This window comes from Sphaeramia orbicularis, chromosome 1, assembly GCF_902148855.1.
Source record: "Sphaeramia orbicularis chromosome 1, fSphaOr1.1, whole genome shotgun sequence".
NCBI classification, from domain to species: domain Eukaryota; kingdom Metazoa; phylum Chordata; class Actinopteri; order Kurtiformes; family Apogonidae; genus Sphaeramia; species Sphaeramia orbicularis.
This window is the reverse complement of record NC_043957.1, coordinates 12084169-12099444: the sequence shown is the minus strand read 5'-3', so window position 1 is coordinate 12099444 and position 15276 is coordinate 12084169. Positions and strand designations below refer to the sequence as shown.

Below are 15276 nucleotides of genomic sequence, written 5' to 3'. Positions count from 1 at the left end.
GGAAAAAAACCCATATAGCTCGCATCCGCTCTTTTTCAACACATAATGCACTTCCGGGTTAGAGTTCACAAAATATTGATGGCGGCCACATGTCTGACGGATGAGTGGCTACGCAGAAAACAGTCCTATCACTGATATATATTTTAGATCACGTCCAACAGAATGAAGGACACACTGTTATCCAACTGTGAGCGGGATTTCTTACTTAAAGCCATCGAGGAGAAAAAGGTGAGCTGGTGATTGTTCGTCTTTACATACTGACTGACCACAGCACGCATATTTACCTCAGCCAACATTCTGAAAGTTTACGAAAATATGTTTATTTCGTGAATTCCTAGAATTATCATTGTGTTTATTATTTCGGGCTCTTAATTTATTAAATTATATACAATGCAATGCAATGCAAATGTAATGGAAGTTTTATTAAACCTCAGAAGACATTGTACTTTTACTCTTAGTATTTTTCATTGTGTCCTCTTTCCACAGCGCCTCGATGGACGCCAGACTTATGACTACAGAAAGATTAAGATCACATTTGGAACTGACTATGGATGCTGCTATGTGGATTTGGGGAAAACCAGGTAAACTTAATGCCAGAAGTTCTTTTTACAATAGCTGCTTTAACACGCCAACTCAGTCAAAATTCAGAAGTTTTCAATTCATTTAGATTTTCTTACAAAATGCACGTGAACTTGTATTGTATAAATGAAAACTTGCAAAGTCCTTACTACTTCAAGCCCTTTTTTAGTTTTCATATTAAATGATTGTTGTGATTCTTGGTATGTGTGGTGATCACAGGTTCCACTCCCACAAACATCTAATCAACCAGTTACATGGCAGACACCGAATAAATGTAGGCTATGTTCAAAACTTGAAACACTTAATGATGAAAAAGTCATATATCATCTCTAATATATCAGCGGTGAATAGCAACTCTACATTGTTAATCAAATGATCTAATCGAAGATCAATGGCACTGTATTTTTCTAGATCTACTGTTAACCCTTTTTGTGATTTTTAATTATTATATTCTTGAGGTTTCACTGTTTCCTGAGTTCATTATTTTTATCATCATTCATTTCATAGTTATATTGCAAATGAAGATTATTATTATTATTATTATTATTAATAATAATAATAATTATTAATCATAATAATAATAATAATAATAATAATAATAATAATAAGAAGAAGAAGAAGAAGAAGAAGAAGAAGAAGAACCTGTTCCTTTTTTTGTCATAACTTCCTTTGTTTAGACAGGAGCTATTCCACCCTCTTATTCATTTAATTCTTTAATATCCTTCTGGCTCATTGCAAATGATAATAGCAGTAATAATAATAATAATAATAATAATAATAATAATAATAATAATACATTCTATAATGTAAAGCTAGAATACTTTCTGGGACATGTTATGTCCCCTGTTTAGGGGAAACCTAGCCTTAGAAACCAAGGGAATGCTCTACTCTGTTTGCCCTCCAAGAAAGCTTTGAGAGATTAATTTTCTTCACAGATGAGCCAAAAATAAACACATTTACTAAAAAAAAACTCTTATCGACAATTAAAGCAAAACAAAGATAACCAACTTCTATAACAGGAAAAGATATAACAAAAAGGTCTTTTCCGTCCTACCTTGCTGCTACTTAAGAATGACTGTATTATTTACCATTTACATTTTTACCACTGCACACCCACTTTTTTGATTCTACCTACTTGGTAAGCTGTGTGTGTCAGTAAGCTATCCTTGTTCTGCACCGTACAGGGTCATGGCCCAGGTGTCCTGTGAGCTGGTGGCTCCAAAAGAGAATCGACCAAACGAGGGGATCATGTTCTTCAACATTGAGCTATCACCATTGGCCTCACCAATATTTGAACAAGGAAGGTGAGAGTAAATCATCATCTGTACTCACTATTTGGATACATTGTACACTCTAATGTCGTTGTCCTCCTCTTCTCTATTTAGTCAATGTGTAGTTTTTGTGTGTGGATAATGTAAGTTAGCTGTGGCTTGTCTTTCCCTCCAGACAGTCTGAATTGTCCGTTAAGTTAAATAGGCAGCTGGAGAGATGCTTGAGGAACTCCAAGTGCATTGATACCGAGTCTCTGTGTGTGGTGTCTGGAGAAAAGGTACAACAAACACACAGACTACATTTACATTTACATTTACATTTATGCATTTGGCAGATGCTTTTTTCCAAAGCAACTTACAGGGGGAAACCAATCAAATCAATCAATCAATCAATCAAATTTTATTTATTTAGCACCAGATCACAACAAAAGTTATCTCATGACACTTATATGTAAAGTTGGTCAAAACCAGACTCTAAGCCAATTTACAGAAACCCAACAGAGTCATCCAGGAGCAAACACTTGTGACTGGTGACAGTGGAGAGGAAGAACTTCCCTTTAACAGGCAGAAACCTCGAGCAGACCCAGACTCCTGGAAGATGGCCGTCTGCTTTGACCAGCTGGGGTTAAAGAGAGAGGGTAAAGAAAGAGAAAAAGAGAGAGCGATAGAGATAGAGACTGGGGGAGAGGGGGAGTAGGGGGAGACATATGGATGCAGCTGAGGATAAGTGAGTGATGACGATGAAGGCAGGAGAGAGGCAGGACCACAGCAGCAGGTTCAGAGATGATCCTGGGAAAATCTGAGAGACTAGAAAGGAAAAGCTCAGAGAAGGACTTCATCTAGTATGATGATGATGGTATATGTCCATGTGTGATCAGGTGTGGCAGATCAGAGTGGATGTCCATATGCTGAACCATGATGGGAACCTGATGGATGCTGCCAGTATCGCTGCTATCACCGCTCTGTGCCACTTCAGACGGCCTGACATTGCTGTCCAAGGAGAGGAGGTCACTGTGGTGAGTTCACGTGAACAGATAATGGCAGCAGCTGGTGTTTTCACCTCACTGGAAATTATCTGATGCTCTAAACTCTAAAGTGTTCTGTTGATTGGATTGTGTCATAACACTATGAAAGGGCATTTGGTCTACAATCACCTTATCATTAGGTGATTAATTTATACAGATTAATTTTGTGTTGAAGGTGTGGTGTGTTGTATTTAGTGATAATCTACTGGTGAGAGTTGCAGATTGCAACTATCTAAATGTGAAAAATGATAGAATGAATATATATATATATATATATATATATATATATATATATATATATATATATGTCACAGTAGAGACTGAAATCCAGTAGGATTCCTAATCCTACTAGGACAGATTGAAATTGTAGTTGGTCCTAGGATAAACTGAAATTCTACAAGAAATTAGGACCTGAAGATTGGAATTCCAATCTGTCCTAGGAGAATTTACAATCCTACTAGGACAGATTGTAATTCTATTTGGAAGTGGGATCTGAAGATTGGAATTTCAGTCTGTCCTACGATTTCGCCATCACTATTCCAGCTGAATTATTTTCATATCTTAGATACAGTATATGGCCCTTAGGTCAATATACATTGTAACCAGGATGCCAGCCGTCCTATCTGGTCCAACCTTATTCAATGGCCGTTTGTAACTGTCATTGGTATGTAAATGAGACACATTTGTATTCAGAAATCGGTAGAATTTGAAAAACGTACCTGTAAACAACCCATTGCCATGGCAACATACAATTTTATTATTATCTAATTGTTGCCAAGCCATTGAGAAAATGTAAGATGTTAAAGTTGGCATTGGCATTTTGCTGCCCCCTGGTCTAGATGGTAGGGTTAAAAGTAAAAGAAACAACAATATTCTTACAAACCATGATTTTATTCAGAATTTACACAGACTTTGAATCTAATATTCTATAGCTAAGCTTCAAAGACTTTTTCTAAGACTTAAATGTGCTGCATACTACTCAATAGTGACAATGAACTTAGTCTATAGTACTAACTTCAAAATTTCAAACAAGTAATACTACAGAGGTTTTGTCAGTTATTTTTCTAATACTTAAATGTGCTACATACTACTCAATAGTGACACTAACGTTAGTCTACAGCTAACTTCAAAATTTCAAACAAGTAATACTACAAAGGTTTTTCTTTACACTGAAATGTAAGAAAATGTTGTACACTACTCACTAGTGTACAATAGTTGCAAATTACAATCTGTCCTAGTAGGATTGTAAATTCTCCTAGGACAGATTGGAATTCCAATCTTCAGATCCTAATTTCTTGTAGGATTTCAGTTTGTCCTAGGACAAACTACAATTCCTAGCTGTCCTAGTAGGATTAGGAATCCCACTAGATTTCAATCTCTACTGTGACATATATATGTATATGTGTGTGTGTGTGTGTGTGTGTGTGTGTGTGTGTGTGTGTGTATATATATATACAGTACAGGCCAAAAGTTTGGACACACCTTCTCATTCTTTGCATTTTCTTTATTTTGATGACTATTTACATTGTAGATTCTCACTGAAGGCATCAAAACTATGAATGAACACATGTGGAATTATGTACTTAACAAAAAAGTGTGAAATAACTGAAAACATATCTTATATTCTAGTTTCTTCAAAGTAGCCACCCTTAGGTCTGATGACTGTTTTGCACACTCTTGGCATTCTCTTGATGAGCTTCAAGAGGTAGTCACCTGAAATGGTTTCCTAACAGTCTTGAAGAAGTTCCCAGAGATGCTTAGCACTTGTTGGCCCTTTTGCCTTCACTCTGCGGTCCAGCTCACCCCAAACCATCTCGATTGGGTTCAGGTCCGGTGACTGTGGAGGCCAGGTCATCTGGCGCAGCACTCCATCACTCCTTCTTGGTCAAATATCCCTCACAGCCTGGAGGTGTGTTTGGGGTCATTGTCCTGTTGAAACATAAATGATGGTCCAACTAAACGCAAACCGGATGGAATGGCATGTCACTTCAGGATGCTGTGGTAGCCATGCTGATTCAGGTTGCCTTCAATCTTGAATAAATCCCCAACAGCATCACCAGCAAAGCACCCCCACACCATCACACTTCCCCCTCCATGCTTCACGGTGGGAACCAGGCATGTAGCATCCATCCGTTCACCTTTTCTGCGTCGCACAAAGACACGGCGGTTGGATCCAAAGATCTTAGATTTGGACTCATCAGACCAAAGCACAGATTTCCACTGGTCTAATGTCCATTCCTTGGGTTTCTTGGCCCAAATAAATCTCTTCTGTTTGTTGCCTCTCCTGAGCAGTGGTTTCCTAGCAGCTATTTGACCATGAAGGCCTGATTCACGCAGTCTCCTCTTAACAGTTGTTGTAGAGATGTGTCTGCTGCTAGAGCTCTGTGTGGTATTCATCTGGTCTCTAATCTGAGCTGCTGTTAATTTGTGATTTCTGAGGCTGGTGACTCAGATGAACTTATCTTCAGCATCAGAGGTAACTCTTGGTCTTCCTTTCCTGGGGCGGTCCTCATGTGAGGCAGTTTCGTTGGAGCGCTTGATGGTTTTTGCGACTGCACTTGGGGACACATTCAAAGTTTTTGAAATTTTCTAGACTGACTGACCTTCATTTCTTAAAGTAATGATGGCCACTCGTTTGTCTTTACTTAGCTGACTGGTTCTCGCCATAATATGCATTCTAACAGTTGTCCAATAGGGCTGTCAGCTGTGCATCAACCTGACTTCTGCACAACACAACTGATGGTCCCAACCCCATCAATAAGGCAAGAAATTCCACTAAGTAACCCTGACAAGGCACAGCTGTGAAGTGAAAACCATTTCAGGTGACTACCTCTTGATGCTCATCAAGAGAATGCCAAGGGTGTGCAAGGCAGTCATCAGAGCTAAGGGTGGCTACTTTGAAGAAACTAGAATATAAGAGATGTTTTCAGTTATTTCACACTTTTTTGTTAAGTACATAATTCCACATGTGTTCATTCATAGTTTTGATGCCTTCAGTGAGAATCTACAATGTAAATAGTCATGAAAATAAAGAAAATGCGAAGAATGAGAAGGTGTGTCCAAACTTTTGGCCTGTACTGTACATATATATATATATATATACACTACCAGTCAAAACTTTTAGAACACCCCAATTTTTCCTTTTTTGTATTGAAATTCAAGCAGTTCAAGTCCAGTGAACAGCTTGAAATGGTACAAAGGTAAGCAGTGAACTGCTAGAGGTAAAAAAAAAAAAAAAAAAGGTAAGGTTAAACAAAGCTGAAAAATAATGTACATTTCAGAATTACACAAAAGGCGAACAAGAAATGGGTTAACAACTTAAAGCAGTTCTGCAGCAATGGAGGTTGATCAAACCTTGAAAGTTGGTGCGACCAATTCCTACAGGTATCCCAACATTTCTCAATTACTTACAACCCCCTCTGTCTGCATAAAAGTAGTGATGGAACACACTTTGGTACCATACCGCTGTGAGCATTATCTGAACAGTATTGTACTGCAGAAAGTAGTGTGTTACTACAAAAATGGCGAGGAAAAGGCAATTAATGATAGAAGAGAGACAGACCATCATAACACTTAAAAATGTAGGTCTTTCCTACAGAGAAGTTGCCAAGAAAGTCAAGGTGTCAGTAAGTACAGTTTCCTTCACCATCCAACGGCGTTCAGAAACTGGGGGAAATGCTGACAGGAAGAGGTCTGGCAGACCCAAAGCCACAACAGAATCAGAAGACAAGTTTCTGAGAGTCAACAGCTTGTGTGATAGGCGACTGACAGGACAGCAGCTTCAAGCACAGCTCAGTAGTAGTCGTAGTAAGCAAGTCTCAGTTTCAGCTGTGAAGAGAAGACTTCCAGTTGTAGATTTGATGGGTCGAGTTGCAGCAAAAAAGCCATTGCTGAGACTTCAGAATAAGGAAAGGAGGCTTGCCTGGGCCGTGAAACACCACCAGTGGACTACTGAAGACTGGAGGAAGGTGTTATGGACTGATTAAACATACATATATATATATATATATATATATATATATATATATACACACACACACACACACACACACACACACACACACACACACTCTATATTGCCAAAAATATTCACTCACCTGCCTTGACTCACATACGAACTGAAGTGACATCCCATTCTAATCCATAGGGTTTAAAATGACATTGATCCACCCTTTACAGCTATAACAGGTTCAACTCTTCTGGGAAGGCTTTCCTCAAGGTTTAGGAGTGTGTTTATGGGAATTTTTGACCATTCCTCCGGAAGCGCATTTGTGAGATCACACACTGATGTTGGACGAGAAGGCCTGGCTCTCAGTTTCCACTCTAATTCATCACAAAGGTGTTCTATGGGGTTGAGGTCAGGACTCTGTGCAGGCCAGTCAAGTTCATCCACACCAAACTCTGTCATCCATGTCTTTATGGACCTTGCTTTGTGCACTGACGCACAGTCATGTTGGAACAGGAAGGGGCCATCCCCAAACTGTTCCCACAAAGTTGGGAGCATGGAATTGTCCAAAATCTCTTGGTATGCTGAAGCAATACCAAGTCTGAAGCAAGGTCATAATAGTTCTGGATTTTTCATTATAATTTAGTTTTATTTAGTTTTGACTTATTTTCTCTAATTCAGTTAGTTTTAATTAGTTTTTAGAGCAGGTTTGCTAGTTTTTCTTAGTTTTTGTTGTTTTCTAAATGCTTAGTTTTAGTTTAGTTTTAGTTTTTTTCATATTTTTTATCTTCTTCTCCATCATATTCAAATAAATCCCAGGCAGGACTCTGCTGCTTTCTCCCAACTTTAGTCTCCATGTTTCCAGGTAGAGTGGGGACCAGAAGATGACTCTAAACCACAAGTGACGGACCGTGAAGTTCTGTATAGTGCCAGCAGTTAAAATTGCTAGAGCAAAATAAATTGATTTCATATCAATCTAACTTTGACAAAGACGAAAACAAAGGGAATTTTATCCATAATTTTTATACGTTTTAGTTAGTTTAATAAGCACAAAATACAGTTTCAATTAGTTATTGTTTTTTTTGTTTTAATTATAGTTTTTATTTATTTCAATTAACGAAAATGTTTTTACAATTCTAGTTTTCGTCATTTCGTTAGTTTTTGTTCACGATAATAACCTTGGTCTGAAGCAATACCAAATGTCTTGGTATGCTGAAGCAAGAGATTTTGGACAATTCCATGCTCCCAACTTTGTGGGAACAGTTTGGGGATGGCCCCTCCTGTTCCAACATGTGTCAGTGCACAAAGCAAGGTCCATAAAGACATGGTTGGCAGAGTTTGGTGTGGATGAACTTGACTGGCCTGCACAGAGTCCAGACCTCAACCTGATAGAACACCTTTGGGATGAATTAAGAGTGGAGACTGAGAGCCAGGCCTTCTCATCCAACATCAGTGTGTGATCTCACAAATGCGCTTCCGGAGGAATGGTCAAAAATTCCCATAAACACACTCCTAAACCTTGAGGAAAGCCTTCCCAGAAGAGTTGAACCTGTTATAGCTGTAAAGGGTGGATCAATGTCATTTTAAACCCTATGGATTAGAATGGGATGTCACTTAAGTTCGTATGTGAGTCAAGGCAGGTGAGTGAATATTTTTGGCAATATAGTGTATGTATATATATGTCGAGGCCCAAAACGGAATCTGGCCCGATTCAGAATCGGGCCGGCCCAGAATTGAATTCTATTCTAGGCCGGCCTAGAATGGAATCCTGCTGCTATAATGTTATTTTTATACCATGTTTAATGCAAATGATCCGTAATTCCATAATTTGTCATAATTTTACATTTTCAGTCTTACATACCTTGAGTAACTATTGTCAATTTCAGTCGATTTCACTGTAACATATATTGGTGGGGAGTACCACTAGGTTGTATTTGTAAATAAAGTGTGTTATAGTTTACAATTAAAATGTTGTTTGTTTCATTTTTTTCACATATTTGCAAATTCCATGTATTGATTTTTGTAATAATTGAGAGCATTTGCATTAAACATGGTATGAAAATAACATTATAGCAGCAGGATTCCATTCTAGGCCGGCCTAGAATAGAATTCCATTCTGGGCCGGGCCGATTCTGAATCGGGCCAGATTCCGTTTTGGGCCCAGCCAGCCAGCCAGCCAGCCAGCCAGCCAGCCAGCCAGCCAGACAGACAGACAGACAGACAGACAGACACACAGACACACAGACACACACACAGACACACAGACACACAGACACACAGACAGACACACAGACACACAGACACACAGACACACAGACAGACACACAGACAGAGTGTATTAACACACTAAATGGCGTATCATCACATTGCTTTCCAGGTGAAAGACAGATTTTTGGTGAAAGATGAAGAAACCTGAAGGAGCCAGTTGTGTGTGGTTTTAAAGTATTACAAAAAGGTTCAGAAATTACAGAAAAGATGCAATGTGAAAGGGGACTAAAAGGCAACAGCTATGTAAAAAACACAGCAAAATGAAAATGTCTTAAATGATATAACAAGACAAACATGACATAAAACATTAAACCAGGTATAATGGTTCCGAAGAGATGGCAAGATGACAACATGATAAAAGACACAGTTAACATCAACATTATGAAAAAAAACTAAACGAACCAAGAAAACGCTTGTTTTAGCAGACACCTGAAATGTAACAATGGAATATCATGATGATATGTATCACTATATATTTTCATGTTGCAATAAATGCCCTGAAAAATACATCTAATACGGCAGCCCGTGAAAACAATTTTCCTTTCTCAGAAGCTGCATTAATTGTATTTTTCTTGTACTTCCTCAGTACAGTCCAGAGGAGAGAGACCCTATTGCTCTGAGCATCTACCACATGCCCATCAGCGTCAGCTTCTCCTTCTTCCAACAAGGGTGAGCAGAACTTTCCAGAAGCACAGCCTGCTGTATGGATGAGCAAAAATGCGATTGATGTAGATGTCAGTACTGACAGTTATCATGATCATCAATGTCGAATCATTATTTTAAAAAAAACAACTATATTTTATTGACAGTGTAAACAAAATTCACCATAAAGACAAACTATATAGTATAAAATTAAATAGTCATTTTCAATATGACTGAATCACCCTACTGACTACTGAGTAAAGTCCATCTATCGCTATTTTCTTTTACAAATATTTGACTCGAGCCTAATTTTCAGAGTTTCTGTATACATGTTGCCTCTGCAGGAATGAAATGTTATGAAGTCACATCACATAAATCTGCACAAGGCTTTTGATATGAAATAAGGGATTATGGTTCTAAATTGAGCATCACCTCTATAAATCCAGATAGCTTTATTAATTGCCAGGATGACATTCAATGTACATTAGCTCAAGAAACAGAAAATGAAGCATGATTAAAAAATAAAACAAGAGGTCTGTGATTTACCCTGGTCTTCTTCAACACTTCCTGTTTGCTATGCAGGACCTATCTGCTGGTGGACCCCTGTGAGCGGGAGGAGCGAGTGATGGACGGCCTGCTGATGATTGCCATGAACAAACACAGAGAAATCTGCTCTGTCCAGTCCAGCGGAGGGATCATGCTGTTGAAAGAGCAGGTGACTGGAGTCTTGCAGTCGACTAATAGTGGGGTTTTAAATGGGCAACGTCATAACAATACAATTATTGGTGATGTTTGATATCATCCCACCCCCAAAGAATCTGATAAAACACATTATGCATGTCTGAAATAGACAAGTTTCGTGGTATTAAAAGCAGGGTGAATCTGAGCACAATGTCTGAATAAGAAACAGCTAAATAAATCCAAATTCATGAACACCAGGCTCAAAGCAATTAAGCAGTACATGTAGGAAAGAACATCAAGTTAACTGGAATAAAATTCTAGTTGGCGATTTTATTCTCCCTCAAAGTCAGTGTTTCCAATTTAGAAGCATCCAGCTTTGTCTGAAACAATAGCAGTAAATGTACTATTAGGATCAGCTTTATTTGCCAAGTACATAAACACATATAAGGAAGTCTGCCAGCAGTTGTTTCTCTTGTATAAAATAAATACAAAATGTAATAAAAATTCTATAATCATATAAACTCTATATACCTTTAAAAAAAGGTTAAGTTGATATGAATTTATGTAGAATCAGCCATGCATCAGAAAATAAACATATAAACACTGAGCATGAAACTAAAAACTTTGAAATAATATGCACATTAAATCACTTCAAGGTGATCAAACTCAAACCCAATTTGTTTAAGTGGTTTAAGGTTAGGATGTCCTTCCTTAGTCCATTTTTGGTCTGTACTAACCACTGCAGACCAGGAACACCCAACAAGACCTGTAGCTGTTATAATAATAATAATGGATTAGATTTCTACAGTGCTTTTCTAGGCACCTAAAGCGCTTTACATTATTGACCTATTATTCATTCGCTCTCAAATTCCCTTTCTGGTGGCCACTGGGCCAATCAGACAACATGCAGAATTCCTCAGGATTACAGCACTCAGCCAACACAGAACTGAGAAGTCACACAGCCCACTGCTACATCTAACATGTAGCTCCACCCACCTTCTCCAGCCTCCAGAGCAAAGAACACCATGAAACAACATAAAGAGTATTTAGAATAATAATTCCTATTCTATACTATATACCATCACCAATTTGTCGTTTCCTCCATCAATTGCCATAGTACTGTGGCAACAAAATGCAAAAAAGAATGCACTGAAGTATACACCATATATTACCACAGTACTGTGGCAATAAGAGGATAATGAATTCATGTAACAGTATCCCTGATTGGCTCTAGTACAAATGCTAACATTTGATTGGTCTGTGGCAATAGACATACCAATATTTTGTGCCACAGTACTGTGGCAGTAGCCATTGCCTTAATTTAATGCAGAAGCAGAAATTTTTTAATTTAAATAAATTATAGTAACATCTACCGCTAACCTCAGTGAATCATATTGCCTTGGATCATTTAAATACAGATATGCTTTAAAACAAGTGCAAAAATACCTGTTTTAACACTTTTCAGCGCTTTTCATTGCACCTTTTCGGTAAATTCTACTACTAATTCTATTAAAGTATTTTAATGTCGAAGGAGTGTTCACACCAGAGAAAAGTCTGGTAAAACTAAATACTATAATTTCCAGTTGAGAAGCCCGATAGTAGTCATTGGATTTTCCTAGAGTTAACGGGTCCAGTGTATCTCTAATCACCAGTGTTCTGATGTTGTGTTGTAGGTTTTGAGGTGCAGTAAAATAGCTAGCGTCAAAGTGTCTGAAATCACTGAGCTCATCAGCAAAGCCCTAGAGAACGACAAGAAGGCCAGGTGAGCAGGGACATCACTTTATCTCCCAGATAAACTGTAAAATCTAGGTATTTAATACTTTCCATTGTGGCGTGGTCTGTCAGATGTTTTAGTGGGTGTATATTTTTTGTATTTTCCAGGAAAGCAGGTGGCAGATGTGGTTTTGCGGAGTCTTTGCCTCAGGAGAGAATCACAGCCCTGAAAATGGATGAGATGCCGGTGGAGGTGACTGATGTGACAGAACAAGCCTATGACATCATCCAAAAAACCAAAGAACCCCCTCAGACGTATCCAACAAACAGAATCTGCAAATGTAAACCCATACAATGTCTTTTTTTTGTCTAATAAGACAGGACATACAGTCTTCATTTCTTTCTGGTACTTAATATCCACTGTGGGACCTTAACCGGTTAATGTCAGTGTGCCATCCCCATTGGTACCGGCTCCAGGTGTTGGCCAGGTAGATCAGGGCCAACAGAACACCTGGGGACTGGAAGAGGAGGAGGAAGAGAGGGAAGATGGTGTTGAAGAGGAGGCAGTGATGGAAGTGGAACAACAGAAGGAGGAGGAGAGCAAAGGTGCACAAAGATATTTCAACATCATTTAACCCTCCAAGATCTGAGAACCATCTGTGGCTAAAATGGCTTTTTCTCCAAAATGTTTAATAACTTCCTAAGTATTTATTCTGCCCATAATCTTTAAAAAGTCAGGTAAAATGGAGTTTTTCACCTTGCCAGTGCTAACAATTATATCCTCTTTATACATTCAAGTACAAATACTAATAATTGATCCATCATAATTTCTTAATTTTAGCCAATAAATTCCTCTAACTTGCTTAGGGAAGGTTAGATGTGTACAAAAACGCAGCCTAAATGAAGCCTAAAACATCCACATATGGCTTTTTAAATAGGAAATGAAAAATACAAAAAAAACTCCCTAAAGGTTCAGTACTTGTGGCACAAGTTTTTGAAAACATTTCTGGTAAATGTGTGAAATTGTAACATTGAATGAACCAGATTAATCTTGATCTTGAATCAAATGATGTTTGATATCTGATGCTGACTGATACTAGAGAATCCGGAAACTAAACTATTTAAAGTTCTGGTCAGATATGACAACAGTCCATCACAGAATAGGAAAAAAAAATACACAGAACCCAAAACTAGTAAACACTGCAATTAATAATTTGTATCACTGTCGATTAGTTGTTATCAGAGAATAGTGAAAAATGTTAATTTTTCATACAGGAAAAAGGGATTTTTTTTTTTCTTAGAAATGACTCATTTGCTCAATTATTAAATACCTTACTGATGAATAGTTGCAGACATAGACACAAAAATACATATGAATATGCAAACAATGACAAGTGCAGGATAAGTTGAAAAACTGATGTATAGGATAATTACAGTGGCTGTTTTACTTTTCAAGGAAATATTGTTGAGATATCTGACAGTGAAGAGGAGGAAGTCATCATACTTCATCCAGAGACTCCAGACACACTTCATAAGTAAGTGTATTTGTCATCTTACATGTAGAATCTGATTCGAAGTGAAAACAAAGAAAAATCTACCTTTGATTCCATTTTCTTGCCAGATCCAGTTGTCACCAGCAGGGGTCAGCAACGTCCAAGAAAAAGCACAAGAAATGACGACATAAACTTGTAGGCAGAGACTTGAGGGAAATAATCACCCCTGGAAATCTAAGATCCTGTCGTCTCATTGTAAAGACCGGCTCAAAGGATTTGTAGCTGCTAATGCTGAGAGCTGGGATCTTAAAGAATGGGGTCTTTTATTACTATGTCGATTACAATGGCAAAATATTGTATATGTATGTGAACATTGATGGTGTGATTAAAGAAAATATTTCACTGTTGAATGTTGTGTAAGATAAGATACTATCTCTTGACATGTACTGCAAGTGAAATATAAAGAAAGACATGTAAACGGTTTATTATTACATGTTACTTGACAATCTAGCAGGCATTATTGCAAACATTATTTTGTAAATTAGTTTCTAATACCTAGTATGTTATTATCTTATTACACATTCCAGAATTTCACACAGTTCTTATCTGCACAACTGGATATAAGACAGCTCTCCGTAAATGCAATGAGCCCATAAATTAGGCTAATAAAGTTGCACACATGTGAAACGAACCATTGCACTTACTGCAATTTTGGATCTACATAAATTGTATTACAACTAACCACATGTCATTACACTCCGTGACACAACCCTCAGCGGATGATAAGTAGGTTCCACCGAGATTTGAACTCTGATTGCTGGATTGAGAGTCCAGAGTGCTAACCATTATATCATAGAACCATCTAAACTACATCATTTTAATTTTTCAGTAAATGTAAAATACAATTATTGTATGCTGATGATAAATATGGTGCTTCTTTATATATTTTTTACTTTGTCAAAATAATGCATGAATGACTGTGGAACTGTAAAATCAGAGGTTTATCTAACTGCTATAAATCTATTCATTACACAGGTTAGCATAATCCATAAATACTAACAGATTTTAAGCAGCTGTAATTACAGATAGAACAACTTGACAGATAACATTCTTGTGGATCAGCATATATTGGGTTTATTTTGCTAATTAGTGATATACTTATAGTATATACCTACTTATATATATATATATATATATATATATATATATATATATATATATATATATATATATATACACACACACACACATACAGGGTGGGGAAGCAAAATTTATGCATTTTATGCATGTCAATGTTCCCGGTAATTGAGCTGCAGTGTGGGTATGGGTTGGATTCAGTGCTTATGCAAAACAGTAACATGCGTTTTCAGAACTCCAGTTATATTTGTCTGTTGTGCTTGAAAAGAAAAATAATAAACGACTTCATCACCCCCAGCAAGCTTTACCTGCGTTAAGGAATTCTGCCCCTGGCTAAACTTAACGGTGATATAGGATAGCTACTGGGGATGGGAAGATTATTCGATACGCTGACATGCGCGTGCACGATCCGAGTGCACCGGTAGAGAAGCTGCGAGTGAATGAAAAGTTTGGAATGATATCGCGATGCATTGGTTATTGAATGTTTGTATCGATAAAATTCGATCCGTTCAATAGAATAC

At 37.7% G+C, this 15276-nt stretch overlaps 1 protein-coding gene across 1 annotated transcript; it reads left to right on the top strand.

Annotated features, from left to right (window-relative positions):
- The first annotated feature begins 58 nt into the window (after positions 1-58).
- On the top strand, positions 59-14100 carry exosc9 (exosome component 9). Its single transcript, XM_030148730.1, has 12 exons — positions 59-228; positions 487-581; positions 1764-1883; positions 2026-2128; positions 2729-2866; positions 9676-9758; positions 10314-10446; positions 12086-12174; positions 12294-12440; positions 12574-12731; positions 13582-13660; positions 13747-14100. The coding sequence occupies exons 1-12, from the start codon at positions 163-165 to the stop codon at positions 13799-13801; spliced, it is 1266 nt and encodes a 421-aa protein (XP_030004590.1). The 5' UTR covers positions 59-162; the 3' UTR covers positions 13802-14100.
- The last annotated feature ends 1176 nt before the right edge of the window (positions 14101-15276 follow it).